The 24,052-nt window shown below is 47.5% G+C and overlaps 1 protein-coding gene across 1 annotated transcript; it reads left to right on the forward strand.

Moving 5' to 3' along the window:
* Nucleotides 1-12,753: 12,753 nt before the first annotated feature.
* Nucleotides 12,754-23,480, forward strand: MIMS2 (mitochondrial inner membrane scaffold 2). The gene is made up of 3 exons (XM_086332686.1): nucleotides 12,754-12,967; nucleotides 20,260-20,435; nucleotides 20,942-23,480. The coding sequence occupies exons 1-3, from the start codon at nucleotides 12,782-12,784 to the stop codon at nucleotides 21,156-21,158; spliced, it is 579 nt and encodes a 192-aa protein (XP_086188812.1). The 5' UTR covers nucleotides 12,754-12,781; the 3' UTR covers nucleotides 21,159-23,480.
* Nucleotides 23,481-24,052: the final 572 nt, after the last annotated feature.

The following is a 24,052-nucleotide window of genomic DNA, read 5'->3' on the forward strand; positions in this document are numbered from 1 at the left end:
TGGACCTTTGTTGGCAAAATAATGTCTCTGCTTTTTAATATGCTATATAGGTTGGTCACAATTTTCTTCCAAGGAGCAAGTGTCTTTTGATTTCATGGCTGCAATCACCATCTGCAGTGATTTTGGAGCCAAAGAAAATAAAGTCTGTCATTGTTTCTAATGTCTCCCCATCTATTTGCCATGAAGTGATGGGACCAGATGCCTTAATCTTAGCTTTCTGAATGTTGAGTTTTAAGCCAATTTTTTCACTCTCCTCCTTCACTTTCAACAAGAGGCTGTTTAGTTCTTCTTCACTTTCTGCCATAAGGCTGGTGTCATCTGCGTATCTGAAGTTACTGATATTTCTCCCAGCAATCTTGATTCCAGCTTTTGCTTCATCCAGCCCAACATTTCCCATGATGTATTCTGCATATCAATTAAATAAGCAGGGTAAACAATATATAGCCTTGACATACTCCTTTCCCAATTTGAAACCAGTCCACTGTTCCATGTCCAGTTCTAACTGTTGCTTCTTGACTTGCATACAGATTTCTCAGGAAGCAGGTAAGGTGGTCTGGTATTCCCATCTCTTAAAGAATTCTCCACAGTTTGTTTTGATCCACACAGTCAAAGGCTTTGGCATAGTCAATAAAGCAGAAGTAGATGTTTCTCTGGAACTCTCTTGCTTTTTCGATGATCCAGCGGATGTTGGCAATTTGATCTCTGGTTCCTCTGCCTTTTCTAAATCCAGCTTGAACATCTGGAAGTTCACAGTTCATGTACTGTTGAAGCCTGACTTGGAGAATTTTGAGCATTGCTTTGCTAGTGTGTGAGATGAGAGCAATTGTGTGGTAATTTGAACATTTTTTGGCATTGCCTTTCTTTGGGATTGGAATGAAAACTGACCTTTTCCAGTCCTGTGGCCTGCTGAGTTTTCCAAATTTGCTGGCATATTGAGCGCAGCACTTTAACAGTATCATCTTTTAGGATTTGAAAAAGTCAACATTTTAAGTCAGGAGATTTCACACTCTTTCAATGCAGATGGCAAGCCTTGGTCAGTTAGCATTTTCTGAGTAATACCATTGATGGTCCTATGATTCTAGGGTTCAGAAACTTGGGCTGGGCTCAGCCAGGTGGCTCTCCTGGTCGGGGATGTCTTGACTGATCTCTGTCCAGGCTTGTTCATGTGTTTGTGGTCAGCTGTCGGATCAGAGGGGTGCTGGCTGATGGAACATGGCCTCAACTGGGACAACAGACTCTGTTCCATCAGGTCTCCTCCCCTAGGAGGCTAGCTTAGGCTTGTTCACAAGGTGACCACGGGCTCTAAGAGCAAGAACAGGGTGTGCAAGACCTCTTGAAGTCTGGGCTCAAAACTTATACACGCCATTACTTCTGCTACATTCTAGTGGCCAAAGAAACTTCACAGACTGGCCTAGATTCAAGGGATAGAAAAAGATTTCATCTCTGGATAGGAGGGGAAGAATTTGTGGCCAATTTTGCAAATTTACAAACAGCTTATCTTAAAAAAAGTCAGTAGGACTGCCCTGGTAGTCTAGTGGTTAAGAATCCACCTGCCAATGCAGGGGACGTGGGTTTTATCCTAGACAGGGAACGAAGCATGCCACCGAGCAACTGAGTCCGTGCACAACTACTGAGCCTGTGCTCTAGAACCCGGGAGCCGCAACTACTGAGCCCATGTGCCTCAACTACTGAAAGCTTGCGGGCAACTAAGCCCTTGTGCCCTCGACCCCAAGCTCTGCAACAAGAGAAGCCATTGCTGTGATAAGCCCAAATACCGCAATGGAGAGTAGCCCCCTCTTGCTGCAACTAGAGAAAGTCCGCACACAGCGATGAAGACCCAGCGAGCCGTAAATAAATAAATAAAAATTAATTAATTAATTTTAAAAAGACATCAACAGATGTGAACACTGTTCTAGAGCCTAGAGGAAGCTTCTCCCTATGAGGGCGATGTCAGCACCCCTCTGCACAAGCTGTGCCCTTGGGATTCATTTACACAATCATCTGGCCCTGAGGACCTGGCGGGGTTTGCCATTCCTGATCCTGGAATAAGTTCCTAGCCAGTGTATCACAAAGCCCCATCCCAGCCATGACTGCTATCTCTGTCAGGAATCACTGGAATTATATACCAAACCCTGGGGTCACTTTTCACTTCTCAGGAACATCTCCTTTCAGTCCATCCTATCTCCCTCCCCACAATAAATATCCCACTTCCTACTACGAGAATCAGTGAGGGAAGGAGCTGTGTAAGGGGGAAGGAGATGACTCTTCAGCAGATGGAAGACCCAGGAAACAACAGCTTTGGAGCCAATGGACTTGGGTTCTCCTCGAAGCTCAAGGATCCCCATTTATTTAGTCTCTCTAAGCCTGTTTCTCTTCTGTAAAACCGTACCTGCTATGTTTGCATACTTCTCCTTGAAAATTAATTATGTTAAATGATCCAAACATTTTGCATAAATATGAACCTACTTTTAGTGTAACAGAAAGTTAGCCCAAAAAAAGAAAGAAACATAAGTAATAACAACCCAGAAAAGCACTCAGAGAAATGAGTGGTTAAGGTCATTTTCCTGCTCAGCTGTGAGTTTACATCAGGCTCCCTATAACAACAACAACAATTCAAGACTCTGGTGCAGAAGTGATTTGCTGAAAGATCCGGAGACCCAAGGGCCCAGGGGGCTGTTTTAGGACCTTGAATTTAAAAACTGCAACTTGCCCCAAACCTCAGGAACACCTACAGGGCTTGCTGCTCCTCTGTTGGCCTTGGGAGAGCCTGCAGTGCCACCTGCTGGCTGAGAACGCCGGGGACAGGGTTATCCACCTGGCGCAGAGCAGGGTTACTGAGCTAAGTCCAGGACAAGATCTGCACCCTAAGGGACCTGCAAGCATCACTCAGTGGTAAGCCAGCAAAGCCGGGGTCCCCTGACACTCAATTCAGAGACCCAGCTCTGCAGCCCCTGCCCCCTTCAGAGCCCCCAAACACCTTCTCCTTAACCTCTCTAAGCCTCAATTCCCTCATTTGCAAAATGGAAATGATGTCCATTCCTTGAGGTGGCTGTTAGGGGCAAATACACAGACCCAGAAGAAACCCTCAAAGCCTGGCAGCAGTGTGCAACAAGCAGCAGCTATTGATGTTAGGCCTGAATTTCCACTGAATCAAATAATGGAACAGGAATAACCAATAGTGTCCCCACCCCCGCCCCATCCACCAGGAATGAGATACTCAGGAATTACTATCGGCCAGGCTCCAAGACCCTTAGATGTACTGAACATTTTTAAACCTCAAGTATTCCCATAAAGGCACTTTAAAGGTGGTGCTAGTGGTAAAGAACCTTCCTGCCAATGCAAGAGACATAAGAGACATGGGCTTGATACCTGGGTCAGGAAGATCCCCTGGAGGAGGGTGTGGCAACCCACTCTAGTGTTCTTGCCTAGAGAATCCCCTGAACAGAGGAGCCTGGCAGGCTATAGTCCACAGGGTTCATAGGCAAAGAGTCAGACATGATTGAAGCAAATTAGCATGCATGTATGCATTTCCATAAAGTCAGTAACGTTTCACAGATAAGGAAAGCTCAGGGAGATTAAGTAACTTGGTCGAGGACAGCTAGAAGCAAGTAGCAGGACAAAAAATTCAAAAGCCAGCAACCTGTATCTAGAAGTAAGACAAATTTTCTTCCTGGATGGATATTGGCAGGTCAGATCTCCCTCACCCCCCATCTTTTTTCCTGGATAATCTATTTAAAAGGGGAAGCTAAAAAAAAAAAAAGGGGGGGGGGAAGCTAAGAGAATCAAAGAGTTGGACACGACTTAGCCACTGAACAATGACAACAGAACAAATCAAATAGCTTTGTTTTCCCCCAAAGATCCTCCTCCACACTTTTACTACCCGACAAGCTCCTCAGCCACAGGGCCTGCACTCGGCTCTGGGGCTCAAAAGCGTGGAGTTCCAGGGTGCGGACTGAAACTGACCCGTGTGAACCGGGCCAAGTGAGGCCCCATAAAGAGGCGTGCCCTCCAGATGAGTGAGTGGAGCTTTCAAAAGGCAGGGAAATTATGCACGAGGCTTGTAAGATATAACAAGCTGTTCTCCACCCCGCGCCCAAGAATCTTAAAGGTTTATGCAGAGGCTTTAGAGGGGTTCAGTCATCCAGATGGCCTGGGACAACACATTGTTCTCACGGGTACCTCCTTGAAATTGTTCCCACTGCTGTATGGTGGGCAGAAGCTACTTTTCCAGGATAGGGGAGGAGCTTCCAACTCCTAGGGCTTAGTTCCAGAGCCCAGAGTCAGATCCTCTCCTCCTGGCCCCACCTCCAGGCTTCCCACTTCCCGCATCTCCCAAGTCCGCCCACTCAGCCGCCCCAGGTGCCCTCTCCTTCCCATTCGCCTCCTCCACCCACACCTTCATGCTCCACAGTTTAACATGGTCGTCAGATTGTGTCCTCTCCCTTCACTGAAGATGAAGACCCTTCAGTGCTTACCCACCGCAGCTAGAATAAAATCAGCTGATCTGCGCAGCACCCCACCCCCACCCCCTGCAACTTTTTCCAGGCCCCTTCAAGCCCTTCACTCCTTGCAGTCCCAGCCACTCAGGTCTCCTCTGAGTTTCCTGTCCCCAGTCCACCATTCACATTGCTCTCATCCTCCTTGGGACCTGCACCCAGCCCTCCCTCAACTTGGTGACTTCTCCCCAGAAGCTCTGTGTCTGCTCCTTGGCACCTTTCAGATATCCAATGCCTCCTTCTCCCGGAAGCCTTTCTGATCACCCCTTGCCCACCACAGATTCACAATGCTGGCTTCCACTGGCGACCTGTTCTCTGTCCATCAACCTCACCCAACTCTAAGCTCCCTAAAGGCAGGGACCATTTCCAAGCCATTCCCCTGCATGATCTGGCAAAGGAGAGGGCAGAAAAATATTTGAGGAAGGGAGGGAAGGAATGAGACGACAGAAACAGCCTTCATGGATGATCGATCAGTGATTATTAACGCAATTTGTAATGATAACAGCTGACACCAGGATAGGCCTGCTCTGAGCTCTGCACTGTTCAAGCTTCACATGTCAATGCATTTATTTAATCCTCACATTGTGTCCCCAGTATATTATTCCCATCTTCAGTTCAGTTCAGTTCAGTCCAGTCGCTCAGTTGTGTCCGACTCTTTGTGACCCCATGAATCACAGCACACCAGGCCTCCCTGTCCATCACCAACTCCCGGAGTTCAAACTCACATCCATCGAGTCAATGATGCCATCCAGCCATCTCATCCTCTGTCGTCCCCTTTCCCTCCTGCCCTCAATCCCTCCCAGCATCAGAGTCTTTTCCAATGAGTCAACTCTTCGCATGAGGTGGCCAAAGTACTGGAGTTTCAGCTTTAGCATCATTCCTTCCAAAGAACACCCAGGACTAATCTCCTTTAGAATGGACTGGTTGGATCTCCTTGCAGTCCATGGGACTCTCAAGAGTCTTCTCCAACACCACAGTTCAAAAGCATCAATTCCCATCTTACACGTGCAGAACCTGAGGCTCAGGTTTGGTTGCCCACTGTCTTCAGGAAGCAAGCAGTGCCTTGACCATGAACCTGGGCTTCCCTCCAGAGTTCATGCTCTCAGCCCCCACAAAAGGGGCCCTAGATGTCCATCTCATGAGAGAAAGGACACCCCTCTCTGCAGGGAATACAAGGCAGATACTTAAAGAAGGATTTTTGTGTTTACTGACATGGACATGTCCTTGATGGGACAGTGGGTGAAAAAAACAAATGAAGAGCATGAGAAATGGTGTATTTCCTGCCAAACTGGTGAATAAGAGATGTTACAAATAGGGAAAGAGACACGTGTACTCCAATGTTCATCGCAGCACTGTTTATAATAGCCAGGACATGGAAGCAACCTAGATGTCCATCAGCAGACGAATGGATAAGAAAGCTGTGGTACATATACACAATGGAGTATTACTCAGCCATTAAAAAGAATACATTTGAATCAGTTCTAATGAGGTGGATGAAACTGGAGCCTATTATACAGAGTGAAGTAAGCCAGAAAGAAAAACACCAATACAGTATACTAACGCATATATATGGAATTTAGAAAGATGGTAACAATAACCCTGTGTACGAGACAGCAAAAGAGACACTGATGTATAGATCAGTCTTATGGACTCTGTGGGAGAGGGAGAGGGTGGGGAGATTTGGGAGAATAGCATTGAAACATGTATAATATCATGTATGAAACGAGTCGCCAGTCCAGGTTCGATGCACGATACTGGATGCTTGGGGCTGGTGCACTGGGATGACCCAGAGGGATGGTATGGGGAGGGAGGAGAGAGGAGGGTTCAGGATGGGGAACACAGGTATACCTGTGGCGGATTCATTTCGATATTTGACAAAACTAATACAATATTGTAAAATTTAAAAAAATAAAATTAAATTAAAAAAAAAAAAAAGAGATGTTACAATGGTGAGCTGGTGACCCCTGAAGGAACTCAGAAAGGAAAGAATACCTGCCATCTAGTACCATCAGATTGAAGCCACTCCCCACAGTGATCCCTGAGGAAAAGCAGGATGTGAAAACACAGGATGCTGGCCCCAGAAAGTGGAGGTGCCTATCAAAGGAATGATTTCAGTGAGCCCAGTCTCTTCCATCTTCCCATACAAAGAAAAGTGCCCAATTCTTTGAGATAATCTGGTTTTCTTTAACAATAATCTTTTCACATTCAGATTATCTGCCCTTTGATGCAAAACTTCAGTAAAACCTGGCTCTTCCCCTTGCCTCCTTGAAGCAATTCACTCAGGATTACTTGAGATGCTGCCTTCCAAGCTTGAAGTCCTAAAAATTCCTGCCAAATGAAACATAGCTCTCAACTTTTAGTTTGTGAATATTTTTTAAGTCAACAAACACATGTTATAATCCCAGTTTTTTGGAAAACATCAAACAAAACAACCACCAGATGTGATTGTTCATACATAGAAAGGTGGCTGAAAGGACACGCAAAGCTGGCCACTGTGGGGAGGGTATCCCCATTGTCTTGCTCCAGGCCCTGGGCACATGGAATTCTCTGAGACCTAGCAAGGCTGTCTCCAGTTACAGCGCCCAACTCCCCAGCCCCTTATTTGACTGACACCATAGGGCTCACTTATTTGTTTAATGCCTGTCTCTGTAAAGACATTAAACAATTAAGAATAAATTGAAAAAAGTTGATTTTCCCTGGTGCAAAAAAAAAAAAAAGATGAGAACCTTCTCATCACCACTTTCCTTAGAGCAGTTAACTCTTCCTCTGCCCCTTTGAGTTGTATGCAAATGTTTTAAAGGCAAACTAAGCCACTTGCCAGTTTTTACGACCCAGGAAAATGTTAGTTAAGAGTCTTAAGAGCTGTCTTCTTGAAATGTGAACATCAAGGAAGACAGCAGCCTATCTCCTAGTCCAGGTGGGGGTTTAACTTCGGTGGCCAGCTCTGTGTTATCATTATGGGTTTGTCATAGAGATGGGAAAAGTGTCTATTCCTTTGGATAGAAAATTAGCAAGGACAAACGACCTCCCCAGTTACCAGTGGATTTGGGGTGAGCTATGTGTGACAAATGGTGCCGTCAAGTCCTCTTACCTGAGAAGTAGTTATTTTTTGTCTTCAGATGAAGCATACATTCAGCTGCATAAAAGGAGGAACTTCCCATCTTGCAATCTCTAGTGAATTGCCTGAGATCTGCATCACATTCTATTATACTCTATTATTCTATTCTATAATAATTTGATGTTTATTCAATAATAAAACTCTTTTGTTTTTCTTATCTTCTTGCTGAAAGATTTTCTGGGTCGGCAGATTTTGTCTTGAATTCCTCCCACCACTCTTCCCTGCCTGGCATCTCTTCTCTGGTGGAACATAAGCTCCATGGAGCCTTGTCTTCCTACTTCACTGCTGTGTGCCCAGCACTTAGGAGTGCTCAAAATGTGTTTATTGAATGAATAAATGATGTTGCTGGCTGTGTCCTTTGAGCTTTATTTTTTACAATGAGCAAATGTTACCCATAACAATAACTAATGTATTCTTAATTATTAATTAATAATAAAGTATTCTTGCCTGGAAAATCCCATGGATGGAGGAGTCTGGTAGGCTACAGTCCATGGGGTGGCAAAGAGTCAGACATGACTGAGCGACTTCATTTTCACTTTCTTTTCTTTACAATAATTAAAGCAAAAACAAACAGTGAAGCCTTTAAAGACTCCATAGTTGCCCGTAGAACAGGCAGCAGCTGGTTTGCTTTACGGATGTTGATTTTATTTCCTGTTAATCCCCATGCTTCTCAGACATGAGTCAGTAATCTTTAAATTGTTCTTTCTAAGTACTTTAGATGTTCTTATTAGCAACCCTCCAGACATCAAACAAACAAAAGGAATCTTCATGAATCATGGTTCCAACTAATTCAGACCTTTCCCGAGTACTGAGAAGTGATCATTTCTATCTTGAAGGCAGTAGAGGGGAGGTTCCTAGAAAACCAGCAAGTTCATCCTCTACAGGCTATTGCTTTTCTCAGTGGTGGTTTTATAAGTCGCATCTCTCTCGGAGGTGGCCTCATTGGACTGGACAGCTCAGGTCCCACACCCTGTGCCCCCCACACACACTCAAAGCCTTTAGTTGTGTCCAGCTCACACCATTCATCCTCTTCTCAGAATGAATGAATGAAGAGAAACAGTAATAATAATAATGATGGCCACTGTGCTTACCACGATCAGCTTTCAGGAAGGCACTGTGCCAAGCACCCAACTACATGAAATTTCTCTTCTTCACAGCAGCTGTGTGATATGGCGCTATTATTATTCCCATCTTACAGATAAGAAAACTGAGGTTCCGAGATGTTGAGTGACTTAACCAGTTACATGGTCAGTACACCTTAAAAGGGGAGACACCCCCATCAGGCAATCTGACCCCAAGGCCCCAGCTCTTGGCCCCAAGCCATAAAATGCTATTCATTCCAAAATAGATTTCTGGAGGCTGGAGGTCTGAGATCAGGATGGCAGCATGGTCACGTTCTGCTGAGAATTCTCTTCCTGGCTTGTGGACTGCCTTCTTGTTCTGCCCTCTTGCTGCAGAGAGACTGAGAGACTGGTGGCTCTTCCACTTCCTTTAAGGGCACTAATACCATTACATGGATCTAACCCTTACATCATAACCTAACTGTATTTACCTTCCAAAGGCCCCATCTCCAAACAATATTGTATTGAGGGTTAGTGCTTTAACATATGAATTTGGGGAAAGACCCCTTCAGTCTATAACATTCCTCACCAAGACACTGGATTAAATAAGTCATGGAGTATCTATAGACAGAATGTTCTACAGCTTTTAAATAATATTCCACAATTATGGTTCCAACAGGAAAGACATTCAGTTCAGTTCAGTTTAGTCGCTCAGTTGTGTCCGACTCTTTGCAACCCCATGAATCGCAGCACGCCAGGCCTCCCTGTCCATCACCAACTCCTGGAGTTCACTCAGACTCACATTCATCGAGTCAGTGATGCCATCCAGCCATCTCATCCTTTCTCGTCCCCTTCTCCTCCTGCCCCCAATCCCTCCCAGCATCAGAGTCTTTTCCAATGAGTCAACGCTTCGCATGAGGTGGCCAAAGTACTGGAGTTTCAGCTTTAGCATCATTCCTTCCAAAGAAATCCCAGGGCTGATCTCCTTTAGAATGGACTGGTTGGATCTTCTTGCAGTCCAAGGGACTCTCAAGAGTCTTCTCCAACACCACAGTTCAAAAGCATCAATTCTTCGGTGCTCAGCTTTCTTCACAATCCAACTCTCACATCCATACATGACCATTGGAAAAACCATAGCCTTGACTAGATGGACCTTTGTGGGCAAAGTAATGTCTCTGCTTTTTAATATGCTATCTAGGTTGGTCATAACTTTCCTTCCAAGGAGTAAGCGTCTTTTAACTTTATGGCTGCAGTCACCATCTGCAGTGATTTTGGAGCCCAAAAAATAAAGTCTGACACTGTTTCCACTGTTTCCCCATCTATTTCCCATGAAGTGATGGGACCAGATGCCATGATCTTCGTTTTCTGAATGTTGAGTTTTAAGCCAACTTTTTCACTCTCCACTTTCACTTTCATCAAGAGGCTTTTTAGTTCCTCTTCACTTTCTGCCATAAGGGTGGTGTCATCTGCATATCTGAGGTTATTGATATTTATCCTGGCAGTCTTGATTCCAGCTTGTGCTTCTTCCAGCCCAGCGTTTCTCATGATGTACTCTGCATAGAAGTAGATTAAGTGAAAAAGTCATATTATGATGTCTATATTCAGCATGACCCCATTTTCACCAGTACAAGGGGCAAGGATCTCAAATCCATCCCCTGACCAGAGGGCTACTGACCACTAAGATTCATACAAACTACAGTAGAGAAGGACAGACATCTTTATTAGAAGGAGAGAGCTGGGTAGACAAAAAGAAATGCCAGCCACATTTCCATGTCTTGAGTCTTCACTGTGCCAGATTCAGTTCTGCAAGTACTGAAATATATTATCTCCTTTAACCTTCACAGTAACCCTTTGAGATAGGTGTTATTACTCCCACTTCTTACAAGTGAGGAAACCACCAGGTTAGACAGTTGGAATCACCTAACAGAGATTCTAAACCAGGCCTGCACCGCATCAAAGTTGTGATGCTAACCACCAGCTCACGAAACAACAAAGTCTTACTTTCACTGCATCGCTGCTGCTGGCACAGGCAGGTGTTCAGAATAATGAATGCTGATTGGAAATGAACAGAGAGGAGGCATGAAGCCATATGTGGGAATGGGTAGTTTGGTTTGCTTTGGAAAAGGGGACTGAAGCAGGAGGTGGAGAATGGTGGAGGGAAACAAGTAGGTGGGCTGGAGCCATCAGTTAAGACCCAGGCTTCCCCTGAGAGGTAGGAGGCAAGGGTGTGTGCCAACAGGGAAGGCATCAGGGCAGGAGGGAGGACCCCAGGTGGGCAGAAAATGTTTAGAATAGGCACTGCAGAATCTGACAAAGAAAGAGAACCGGAATAAATACAGAGGTACAATCAGAATATGTAATTGGAGAAAACGAGGCAATTTGTCCCAAATTTTTATTTTAACACAGTCTGTCTGCCAGATTTTAATACATTCCTAGAGAAATTAGCCACAGTGAATAACTCTGAGGCCCTGGACCCCCAGGCAGATTCCCCTGGAAACTGGGGCAGAGTAATTCCTCCATCAGAAGGGAAAAATCCTTTCTTCTTCCTCCAGCATCCCAGCCCCCTTTCTGTTTCAACCCCCTCACATACACACTGACTTGTTCCCCTTCCCCCTGGTACACGTGCACTTCCCATGTGACACTCACCACCACGCATGGGCACACAGCCCCATCCACTTTCTGTAATTACCATTCCCCCATACCACCCCTGCAGCCATCCTCCTCTACCTCGCTGCCAATAGACCCCCAACTGTGTTCAGGAGGACAGTGTGCCTGCTCTGATCTAAGCCAAGTCTGTTTCTTTGCAGGATCCTCAAATTCCAGACTGCCCTGCAGCTAACAGTATCATGTGACTCAGTTCTACCCAGTGAGACAAGGTGGGGGCAGGTTAGGGGCGGTCTTGAGGTACTGAATTTGGGCACATGGATTCCCATCCCTTTGTTGTGCACCTTCTGGTCAGCATGGCTATAACTTCCCTTTGCAGCTAGGTTTCTGGGTACTAATTTCTTTCTGCCAACTGGATGCACTCATAAAATATTTTGAAGGCAGAGGCATCCTCCTGTAGCTTGGGTTGTTTGCTGCTGGTTAACAAGTTGACAGAGATGTGGGGTTTTCTGCAGCAGAATCCAGGTGTCCAGTTGCCAGCCCAACTGTGGACAGTTAGTGGGGACAGAAGCCGCAGCCTGACCCTGCCTTCTGGTATCCAGTGGCTTGTTTTGTGGAAGGCAGCTGCAGTGGCAGCTTTCTGATCCTGGGGTCATTGTCTCTGGCAGTGTGCTCTCAAATTCATTCTTTTCACTAGCTTGCCCCTGACACTCATCTTCCCGCTTGTGACTGAAGGGCCACTCCCCTGGCCCGCCGGTGTTGCTCTAACCAGAGTCTTTCCTGGGGGCCCGGCCTAATGTCCACTCCTCCAGCTTTTCCACTGGTTTTCCAAGCAACAATTTTCCGTGCTATTTTTTTCCCCCGGCTTAAAAATAGCAAAGATCTAGAAACACTTTGGATCCTTAGTTTCAACCAAAAGTGCTACCAGGGGTCAGGCATGAGAAGAGGAGGAGGATAAGAGGCCTCGGGGAAGGCTTCGTTTCTGTCTCAGTTTCTTCTGCAGAATGGAGACCAAATATTAGTATCTTTATTGCAGTTAACAGTCGAATACTGTTGTAGATTGCAGTTCCTAAAGATGGTCACGACGATATTTCCCACTCCACAAGCCCTGCCACCCGTGACCTTGCCACTTCCCATCAAGTCGGAGGAATCTAACCCCTTCACTCTTGCATCTGGGCTGGGCTGGCCTCCGACTCCCTCGAAACCAACATGATGAGTCAGGGTCCTTGGGGCTGGAATTAACCCGGTGTCAGAGCTCGCGTCTCCAGCCCTCGCATTGGGCGCCGGGTTCCAGCTCCGGCCCCGCCCACTCCGCGCGCGGCTCCAGCTCCGCCCTAGCCGCTCTGGCAGCGGCGGGGGGGCGGGGCCTAGGACCGGGCACGACTCTGGCCCCTCCCCGCCGCTCCCGGCTCTTGCTCCCGCGGGCCCCGCCCACCGCGCTGCTCCCCCCGCCCCCAACCCGCGGTCTGCTGCTAGGGCGGCAGCGCCCGGCTCTGTGCACCATGGCCGGGCTGCTGGCGCTGCTGAGCCCCGCGGGCCGGGTGGGCGCCCGGGTTCGGTGCCGCGCCACCTGGCTCCTGGGCGCCGCCGCCCCCTGTGTCCCGCCGCCGGTGTTCCTGCCGCTGCTCGGGCCCGGGCCGGACGCTCAGCTGCTGCGCGCCGCCCGCGGGAACTACCAGGGCCGCCAGGTAAGCCTCCCCACCCCCACCCGGTTCCCCGGACACCCGGATCCCCGGACGCCCGGATCACTGGTCCACCTGCGCCGGAGGAGAGCTTTACACGCGCAGCTGCTGAGACCGAACACCTTCAGGTCCCCAGACCCCAAATCTTTTCAAGCCAAGGAAGCGATCTCCCAGTTGACAACCGGGGAAACTGAGGCTCAGGGGGGCGTGGCGAATGCCCAAGGTCACAGCCTCCAGGGGATCCCAGGTGCCCAAAGCTGGGCCTGCGCTGTGGTGGCGGCGGAGAGTATTGGAGGTGGGGTGGACTTGGTATCGACGTTGTCATCCGGCGCTTAGAGTTGTTCCCTTTGAAGTCACGCTGGGGCCCCTCGCTGGGCTGAGGAGGAAGGCTCGGTGGATGCTGCTGTCTCTAACACCACCACCACCTGCCCCCGCACCTTCCCCTCCTCCCCCCGAGTACTTGCTGCCACTCCCTTTTTATCTAACCGCGAGAGCAGGCCTCCCAGTCTGACTGCGGGCGGGACTCGCGCCTGAAACGCAGGGTTACTTCTTTGTGTATATCTTCACTTGCCTTCTATGCATGGTAAGTGAAAACTGGTTTTCATTCAGAATGCAAATGCAGACTGCTCCTTTCTGTAAATATGTTTCAGTTTGATTTTGAAGTGGGTCTCCTTAAAGAAAACAGGTGGTGAGCAGTGCCTTCTGGAGATGCAGAACTCAGTTGGAAGGAGCAGTGCTTGGAGCTTTGCTGCTCTGGTCCAGCCTGCCTGCATCCACTCACCAGGGTTGCTGTCTCACCCTGTCCTCAAGGTCTCTGAGGCCTGGTTGCTGACCTTTCAGGGGGCTAAAAATAACACCTTCCCAACAGTAGTTTGGGGACCATTCCATGAGCTGATACAGGCCTGAGCATGGTGTCACTGGGAGCCAGTGCTTCTTGAATGTTCCATAGGCCTTTGACCCATGACCTTACCATGCCTCCCCCACAGATGGAGAAACTTCCTTTTCTGCCTTGTGCTGAGCCATCTGACAGGCAGTAGATCTTATCTTTGCCTCCTGAGCCCAGCTTGGGGATCTTCACATGCCTCACACCCTCTGCATACACCCAGGTGTCTCCTGGAGATTCTCCATACATCAGCCTATCTGTCCCTTCCTCCTGGAAGCCTTCCCTGACCACCAGTGACGCCTCCACTGGCCTCTCCTCAGCCTCGTGGGAGTACATCTTCTATGCTCTCCTCATACGGAATGTCCTTCTGATTTGCTTGTCTGTCTGGTTAGCCTGGCACTGGCAGGTGTGTGAGTGTGTGTGTGTGTGTTTGCTGCCCTCCCTCCACCAATCCCAGCCACCACTGCTGTATTTATTAAAGTAAGGAGGCTGTATGAGAAGAGTCAAGAAGTTTTGAGGAATGAGCCAAAAATCTTGCTTAAAAGGTCAGATTGTTAAGAGTGACACCTGTTTTCATTCATGCAGTAAATAATATTAATCATAAACACTATATTGTGTTTACTTTGTAACAGGCACTGTTCTGAGTACTTTGAAAATATCAATTCGTGTAATTCTCACAACAACCCTGAGACATAAACAATACTATTATCTTCACGTAAGCCCAGAGAGGTTGAGTAACTCTCTGAGAAACACAGAGATTACCTGTCAGAACTGGGATCCAAACTAGTCTGGTTCCAAAGCTTTTGCTCTTAACAACTGTTCTTCACTTATTTGTGAGTGTCTGCTCTGGGTTGGCACTGCTTTGACTTCGTGAAAGGCAGCATGTGAGGGAGAACTGGGAGATGAAAACGCTGGGGCTCAGAGAGCCAAGCCATCCGCAAGTGTATGGAAGCACTTTTATCTAAAAACAGACACCGGGGGAGGTACGAAGTTATCTCCAACCAGGACGGCAACTAAGAATATAGCACAGGTTTTTAAGGTGATATCTCACCAAGAAATGAATGTTTGAAAGATTCCTATTCCTTGCAGGTCACCTCTTCATAAATTCCTTTTATTTTAACCTCTTTCGTCTCCTCCAGGCTTAGGAAGAAAAATACATGACTCACAGTGATTAAAGAGATTTTCAAAATAAAAGGAAGAAAATTGTCCATGTTTAAAAAAAAAAATCTAACTCTAGAAAGTTAAAAACTAACCTTGGCACTGGCTAACAGGAAATTGTCCATGTGTCTGAATATTTTGTCCCTCTTGTTGTCTGGCAATAGATACTTGTTATTCTGTAGCTGGAAGTCTGGCTGCGTTTTTATTTTTCTTTTTTGGCCAAAAGGCCATTTGCCAAAATAGAGCTTGCACAGAAGAGGGAGGAGGAGAGAGAGAGTGGCAGCTCCGCCCCGTCCTGTGAGTGGACAGATGGGGCAGAATGAGGTTCTGTCAGGCCAAGTGTTGGGGTGGGAGTGAAAAGGGCTTCCACTCATCGTCATCCACCCCAGGACATGGTTTGGCTCTGGAAGCCATCCTATCAGTGCCCGGCAGCCCTCCCATCTGGGGCACTTCCTCCGCAGCCAAAAGGCGGGTGGCGACCTGTTTATCAGAAAAAGCCTAAGCTCCCAGCGGCCATTCCGCTGGGCGTCAGAGAACTGGGAGCGTGGGTGCTGGCCCAAAAAGGGAGGCTGAAGACAGTTTTTCTTCTCCCCTCCAGAGTCCTGAAGTTCTGAAACAGGCTCTTCCTCTAGGAATGTTCAACTCTTGGGGGACAAGAAGGGGAGTCTGTAGTGCAGAACACAGTCTGAGCACTGCCAGCCAGCTCACAGCTTCACCCCAAAGCCCCGGTCTCCCATCTGTCAAAGTGGAAGTGACAGAGGTACCCGTAGCATGAGGTCGTGAGGGTTTTTATAAAACCTTTAAAGTGCTAAGCTCAGTGGCTGGCTCAACAGAAGTGGCCTCTCCTGAGAATACTCGTGGTTTTCCTAAAACCTTTCAAAACATGATAGGCTTTCCTGCCTATCAGAATCAGTCTCTGGGACCCCATAAACGGATACTGGCTCAGCGATAAAGAATCTGCCTGCAATGCAGGAGACATAAGAAACGTGGATTTGATACCTAGGTCAGGAAGATCTCCTGGAGAAGGAAATGGCAACCTGCTCCAGTATTCTTGCCTGGAGAAACCCATGGACAGAGAAGCCTGGCGGGCTACAGTCCAGGGGATTGCAAAAGTCAGACACAACTGAGCAACTAAACCACCCACCACCACCCCTTTTTTTAACTGTTTGTTTTCATAAGTCTGAAAATCCCCCGCAGAAGTTAAAGCTAAAGGCCGTGAGAAAATACAGTTCATCCCCACCCTTAAGGCCTTAACACTTAATTCCCAGGGACAGAACAGCCTTTAATGGTACTGAAATTTAATTCCAGGATGAAAGCTTCCAGGTGTTTGGGCGGTGGGGGGGGTGGGGGGGGGAGGGCGCGCGTGTGTGTGTGTGGGGGGGCGGTGGGGGGGGTGGGGGGGGGAGGGCGCGCGCGCGCGTGTGTGTGTGTGTGTGTGTGTGTGTGTGTGTGTTTTCAGTCCTAACTGCAGTTTGGGAACAAAAGAGATGCTCTTTCAATTGGGAGGTAATGAAAAGACTCTTAACTCATAAATCTGAGTTTTGTACCAGCTTTTGGGAGAAGAGGGGCAAATGAGTAGCAGTTGCATATGATTATAAATCAAGGATGACTAGGCAAATTTTGTTTTCTTTTGGCCGCATGACTTGAAGGATCTTAGTTCCCTGACCAAGGATTAAGCCCTTCCCCCTCAGCAGTGAAAGCAAGGTGTCCTAACCCCTGGGCTGCTAGGGAAGTCCCAGTTCTGAGCAAGTTTCCATCCAAGACTGAATTCCACCTGCTCCTCGCCATGCCCAGAATGTGGCTCTTCACTGAGCCTTCTTTCCTTCCTCTGCTTTTGTACCTTACCTTCCACAAACATGTAGCACGTACACTTTATCATTCCAGCAGCTGACTCAGAGCCAGGCCCTCCTGTCCTGCATGAAGCCAGGGTGAGATCCTGCCCCAGAGGTTACCAGGCACAACAACGCTCCCAGACACAACAGACATTCTTTGTCGGCCAAAAATGTGCTATGGCTCCTAGCTTAGCCCGCAGGATAAATTTTAGAATCCATACTTTGTATTTCAGTTGAATCAAATTCTACTTCATAAAAAGGAATGAAGTTGGATACCTGCTACAATGTGGATGACCCTTGAAAACATGATAAGTGGAAAAAGCTGCAGTAGTCTGTTCAGGCTGCTATAACAAAAATACCATAGACTGGGCGGCTTAAGGGCTGCCCAGGTGGTGCTAGTGGTAAAGAACCTGCCTGCCAGTGGAGGAGACATAAGAGATATGGGTTCGATCCCTGGGTTGGGAAGATCCCCTAAAGGAGGGCATGGCAACCCACTCCAATATTCTTACCTAGCAAATCCCATTGATAGTGGAACCTGGCAGGTTACAGACCATAGGGTCGCAAAGAATCAGACACAACTGAAGTGACTGAGCACTCAAGCACAGGTGGCTTAAAGAGCAAACATTCATTTCTCACAGCCCAGGAGGCTGTAAGTCCAAGGTCAGGACAGGTGAGGGTCTTGTCTGGTGAGGGTCTGCTTCCTGGTTCATTGCCAGCTGTCTTCTGTCCTCTTGGCATGTCCTCACATGTTAGAAGGGACAAGGTAGCCCTCTGGGGTGTCTTTTATAAGAGCCCTGATTGCATTCATGAGGGCTTCACTCTCATGACCTAGTCACCTCCCACCTCCAAATACGGTCAGGGTGGGGATTTGGTTTCATTGTATGAATTTGGGGGAGGGGAGGCAAGTTGCACAAACTTTCAGTCTGTAGCGGAAGCCAGTCACCAAAGGTCCCGTGTTGCATGATCCTATTCATATTAAAAACATCCAGAATGGGCAAATCCATAGACAGAAAGGAGGTTGGTGTCTCCATTCCCCCCCGGCAAGACGGGGGAGAGGGGAATGGGAAGTAACTGCAGATCAGTGGCAAAAATCTTCCAGAATTAGACCCTGATGATGACTGCACAATGACAGACACACATGAACCATGCAACTGTGTACTTTAAAGAGAGCAGTCCGGGAGGGCCTCCCTGTGGTGGTGCTGGATAAAGATCTGGAGGCAGTGCTATGAGGCCCTCTGGGGAAAAACTTCCTGGCAGATGGAACAGCAGATGCCAGGGCCTGTCGGGCCTGGCCTGTCCTCCTTAAAGCAGCAAGGAAGCTGGGCGGCTGGAATGGGAAGCAGGAAGGAGAAGGGTTGGGTGGGGGGTGGTGTCTGGAGGGCCAGGGGGGCTAGTGCATAGACTACTTTAGCTTCCAGGAGGCCTCTGAGCGGGGGCGGTGCTGTAATCCCACCTCGGATCTCACAGGCTGTCTCTGGCCACTCTGTTGAGGGGTCAAAGGTAGGATTGGGGGACAGCTAAGAAGAAGCCATCACAGTCACCCAGGGAAGAGGTGAGGAGCTTGGGCCCGGGTGATAGGAGTGTTGGGTGGGGAGGGGAGGGGGGTTGAGTTTGGACCTGGTGGGGTCGGCTGATAGCTGGTTGTGGGAATCAGTGACTCAGGTTTCAGGCAGAGCATCTAGGAGGATGTGGTTTGCCGAAACAGGGACAGCTGTGACCTGGAGAGGAGCATGTGGGTGGGAGTGGGTCAGGAGCTTGTCCAGACCTGTTGTGGATGTGTGACCGTGGGCATCACAGCCAAGGCAGATGCGCCAGCTCAGAGTTCAGGGAGACACACATCTGGGTCACCACCCGAGGCGGGGTGTCAGCAGGGCCCAGCTGATGTCATGTGGGGGTTTGGACCACTTCTCGCTCCCAGTGCCCTCCCTTGGTGGACACACGGAGTGACCAGAGAGGAAACCCAGCGGCCACCTATGCCTCCAGAGCAGGGTGGGGCGGGGCTGGGAGGACCGCTGCCTCATTCGGTTTGGAGGCTGCTGCTCTGGATATCTGGGTATCATTTAATTTCATTCCTGGGGTCGCCATGACGCATGTCATTGTCCCTACCCCCAACCCCTGCCTTGCCAGCTTTTGAGGTATGTCTGTGCCCCTGCATGTTCTAAAAATATAAGGAAATGGCCTCCACTTCAAAGTCCATAACCGGAGCTGGCTGACCCAGATCTTGTCCTTGAGAAGAGCTCTGTCTGTGAGGTCTGTCATGAGAGCTGAAGCAATCCTTTGATGAAAAAGCACTCTGCGTGGAGAAGTTTTGTCTTCTGAACCCAATATTATTGTTTTTGTTTCTCTCAAACCGTTCCAGGCCTTGTAGATGCTCAATAAATGTTAATGGACACCCTACATAGTAAATAATTTCTCTGCAAACCCCCAATGCTGTATTTATGGCCTAGGAACTAACCCTCCCCCTATATCTGTTCAGATCTCAGGGATAAACCTTGATTCCAAAAGTAAATATATCATAGCTTCTGTTCCCATTTATTTCACACCCACTGTCTTATAGAGTCTAGCCTGGTTGTCGTGCATAAGATAACACCCGTTTGTTTTCTTACAGTCAAGGAGGTCAGAAGCCCATGAGGTCTCATAGGTGCTAACCTCAGTGCATCGCAGAGCTGGGTCCTTCCAACTGCTCTGGTGGTGGTGGTTTAGTCGTGTCTGACTCTTGTGACCCCATGGACTCTATGTAGCCCACCAGGCTCCTCTCTGTCTATGAGATTTTCCAGGCAAGGATATTGGAGTGGGTTGCCATTTCCTTCTCCAGAGGATCTTCCTGACCCAGGGATTGAACCTGGGTCTTCTGCATTGCAGGCAGATTCTTTACTATCTGAGTCGCCAGGAAAGTCATTTCCTGTCTTTTCCAGCTTCTAGAGGTGCCTGCATCCCTTGGCTTGCCCCTTTCCTCCATCTTCAGAGGGAGTAGCACCAGCCTCTGCAAATCTGACTCTGCTTCTCTCCTCATGTCAGCTTCTCTGACCCTGCTGGCTCCCTCCCTTCACTTACAAGGACCCTTGTGATCACATTGGTCCCACTCAGAAGATCCAGGATGATTTACCCATCTTAGGATCTTTAACTGAATCCTACCTGCAAAATCCTTTTGTCACATAAGGTAACATATTCACAGGTTCCAGGGCCTAGGAACTAGACATCTTTGGGGCCATCGTTTTGCCCATCACATGTGGTACCCAGCCCTTCAGTGCACTCAGTGGCGTAGCGGGCATTAGCCTCAGCTGATGAAGAAAGAGAGGAACTCATCTCTCATTGGATAAGAAAGAGCAGAACATCGCATGATTCTGAAGGTGGTGATGTGCTGATGACCACTCACATCCTTGCTCCTGCCCTCAAGTGTCTCCCTTTCTTTGGTTTGTGTGCAGGACCCCAGCAAAATCACTGTGACCACAGGCAGCAATATCAAGGGCACAGAGGAGGAAAAGCTAAGCAAGTCGCAGCAGCTGAAAAAGATTTTTCAAGAATATGGTGCCGTGGCAGTGTCACTGCACATTGGAATCTCATTAATCTCCTTGGGAATGTTTTACATGGTTATTTCAAGGTAAGATTGGGACAGTAGTAGGTATTCGTTTTTTGCTTTCATGTAAGAGTCTTTGAGCAGAGAAGGCAATGGCACCCCACTCCAGTACTCTTGCCTGGAAAATCCCATGGATGGAGGAGCCTGGTAGGCTGAAGTCCATGGGGTCGCTAAGAGTCGTACACGACAGTGACTTCACTTTCACTTTTTCACTTTCATGCATTGGAGAAGGAAATGGCAACCCACTCCAGTGTTCTTGCCTGGAGAATCCCCGGGACGGGGGAGCCTGGTGGGCTGACGTCTATGGGGTCGCGCAGAGTCGGACACGACTGAAGTGACTTAGCAGCAGCAAGAGTCTTTGAGAGTAAGAACTTTCTTCCTAAGACTTAGTATTCATCTAGCTACTTTTACTTACATTTTAAAAAAATAGTGTAAATCTCATAGCCAAATTGAGTGCTTAACTTAGTCCCTTGCTGTAGTAAATATCTTTTGTGTTTCTGTGTTTGTCTGTCTGTCTCTCTCCCCTCCAGTGGTGTGGACATGTCAGCCGTCCTGCTTAAACTCGGCTTTAGAGAGTCACTGGTCCAGTCGAAAATGGCGGCCGGCACAAGCACCTTTGTGGTGGCCTACGCCATCCACAAGCTGTTCGCGCCCGTGAGGATCAGCATTACCTTAGTGTCTGTGCCCTTGATTGTCAGATACTTTCGGAAAGTGGGAATTTTTAAACCTCCAGCGGCAAAGCCCTGATGAACTCTTCAACTGTGGGCCTGAAAACCTATTTCTTGTAAATGACACATGCTAGATTGGTTTTAGGATGTAGGTTTTGTGGTGGGTGGGTAGCAGGGGCTAATTGTTGCATTCTCACAAATAGGATTTACTTTTGCCAGCAAAAATTCAGGGTTTCAAATCATTGTAGTTTTTCTGCTTTAAAGTTTGGGTAATGCTATTCATCACAGGGCTTGTCTGCATACTCTAAAAATGTCAGCAGAACACCACCAATGAGTTGTCATGTCAGACAAAACTGTCAGCCAGGAAGTGTTCCTTCCAGAAGACCATTGGTGAGGGTCTGCCTGCAAGAGCCTCAGGAGTTCATCTTTGCTCAAATTCTTGAAGGGTAGTGATTCATTAAGCTGATTTTTAAAATTCCCCTTCCTCCCATACTTGTCAGGCTGCTGCTGCTGCTGCTGCTAAGTCACTTCAGTCGTGTCCAACTCTTAGCGACCCCCATGGACTGCAGCCTACCAGGCTCCTCCATCCATGGGATTTTCCAGGCAAGAGTCCTGGAGTGGGGTGCCGTTGCCTTCTCTGACTTGTCAGGCTGCCTGCAGTTTAATATGCAGTATTGTGCAAAACAGAGTCCAGTGCTACAATTAATGAAGCAGAATTGAGGACTTCCCAATATGTAATCAGGATCTAAATTAGCATCAACACTTTGACATTCATTATACTTGTTTGGGCAAAGAAAACAAATAAGTATTTCTGGTATGTTTCATTGATTCCCAAACATCTTCAAATCTGGACATGTAGAGCCTGCCTCAGCTGGTTTTTCACAAATTTCATTAAAGTAGGTCAGAATCATTTGTCTCTTTAGGTAAAAACTGGAAACTTTGTCCAATAGTAATGGCATCAGTTGGCTCCACTGCATGTATATGGAAAGCTGAGACAATCTTGGCCTAACTCACTCTGTCTCAGACTTCAGACATTCCAGAATCACTGTCACAATGTTTACACTGAATTGCTACTTCTATTTTTTAATTGAGTTAAAATTATGTGTGTAAAAAAAGATTTTGTATCACTCTCTAAAAAAGCAAAGTTACTAGCAGTTTCTGTAAATAAGAGGCCACTACAAAATATATAACACAGTAATAATACAAGCCGGGGAGGGACTGAGCCAGTTTACCAGATAAAGGGGGTGTGACCTGAGACCCCCACATTCTCTGTTAGGGACATTTAAGAATAGAAATCGAAGCACACGCACTCAAATTGAGACTTTCTCTGCGGAATAGTCAGAAGCAGGCAACAGAGAAGGAATGTCTTCCGGTAGGCTTCAGCGTCACTGACAGCCGCCCCGCCCCCGGCCGGGCTCCTGCAGGGCACCTGCTCCACACCCGGGAACCCCACTGTAACCCGTCTGCCCCTCTGCCATGGATGAGGGGTTATGTTTATCTTTCTGGCTCCCAGATTTACTTTTTATTTTAGTTTTTTGGTTTGATTAACTACACTTGTGACAATCAGAAAACTGAAGCAACTGTAAACTGATCCTCCTGGTTTTACTGAGCTCGGACTATTGACATTTTCCTAGTTAGACCTTAGTAATACACATCAATCGGTTATTTCAGTTAATTTTTAAAAGTATCTTCGTGGGACACATTCTCCACTTGCAAGATCTTTAAAGTGCATCGGGTATTTTCTCCCCTTTTAAAGCAGTTAGCCCGTTGCCAAAAAGTTTTAGCCATTTAAAGTTGGAACTGTCTTTCTGGGGTCTAATTCCAAGGACCATGGACACAGCAGAACAAGATGAAGGCACCAGGGCTAGGTAATTCCTTCTGAGGCAGGACCAGCACTTCTGTGTTGCTGTCTCTATGGCAACAGTTAGCTTTGGGCTCCTAACCACCTTCCACACCGGCCTCCCAACCCATTCAGATCCTGAGTAATGCCTATGCAAAAAAGCCCACAGGGATTCCTCCAAGTTTAAGGGCTTAAATCTCAAACTTTGATTCTGTGTTTGGAGAAATGAGAGTGGACTGAAAGGGCAAGCAATAAATTATCATACCAAATAGCCATAGCGTTCGCTTCTAAGCCCCAATGCCACTCCACTCCTGTGGCCAGTGGTCAAAACAGAACAGAGTTAACTAGAGAGGAGAGAAAGTCAAAGGATCAGGGAACTAGAGCATTATGTGAATTCACCAGCAAGATGTACAGATCACTTGTGTTTTGTTTTTATGGAACTAGGGGAATAGAACTGATGATCTATTTTAGAAATGTAAGCCATTGTTCACCTCTAATTTTTTAATCTGACAAAATGAGCAGCTTAAGTTCCATGAAACGAATAAACGTCTTTATAAAGTTTGTGAAGAACCTGTTATTCCTCTTGTGGTAAGCCATCCCTGCTGCCAGTGACAAGCCAGCACTGCGTGTGACTAGTTTGCTAATGTGGCCCCGTTGTAGTGAGCTCTTTTCTGGGCCTGTGTGGGATTGTCTCGGGGAAATGTGGCTTAGCTAATAGCCCTGATGGGGTTAGTCATGTCATGTTGACCACGGCTGGGGTAGATGGATGAACTACTACTTTGGGATATAAAGCTCAAGACTATGGGAACTGGAAGTTCCTTTGTCCTAAGGCAATCAGACACTGCAGTTTTACCCACTTGTTTTGATGTTTCCGTGACTACTTCACCAACTCTGCCATGGAAGTGTATAGCACTTGTGTGGACATTTCTGATCTCTGTACCTCTTGCATTGAAAGTTGGCCATGAAAGCTTATTTCCTCTCCTAGTTCTCAGTAAGCTCAACACTTCCACCTTTGTCTTCATCATGGTCAAGTTCACCACCTTGGTTGATGCACAGGTGTTGGCAGCTAGAAATATGTAATTTTACGTGATAGGAGCACATAGAACCTGAGACCAAAAATGGGAGAGACCAGC

The sequence above is a fragment of the Bos grunniens genome, chromosome 13, assembly GCF_055505025.1.
Source record: "Bos grunniens cultivar Pamir isolate PY7600 chromosome 13, Bosgru_T2T1.0, whole genome shotgun sequence".
Classification (NCBI taxonomy): Eukaryota; Metazoa; Chordata; class Mammalia; order Artiodactyla; family Bovidae; genus Bos; species Bos grunniens.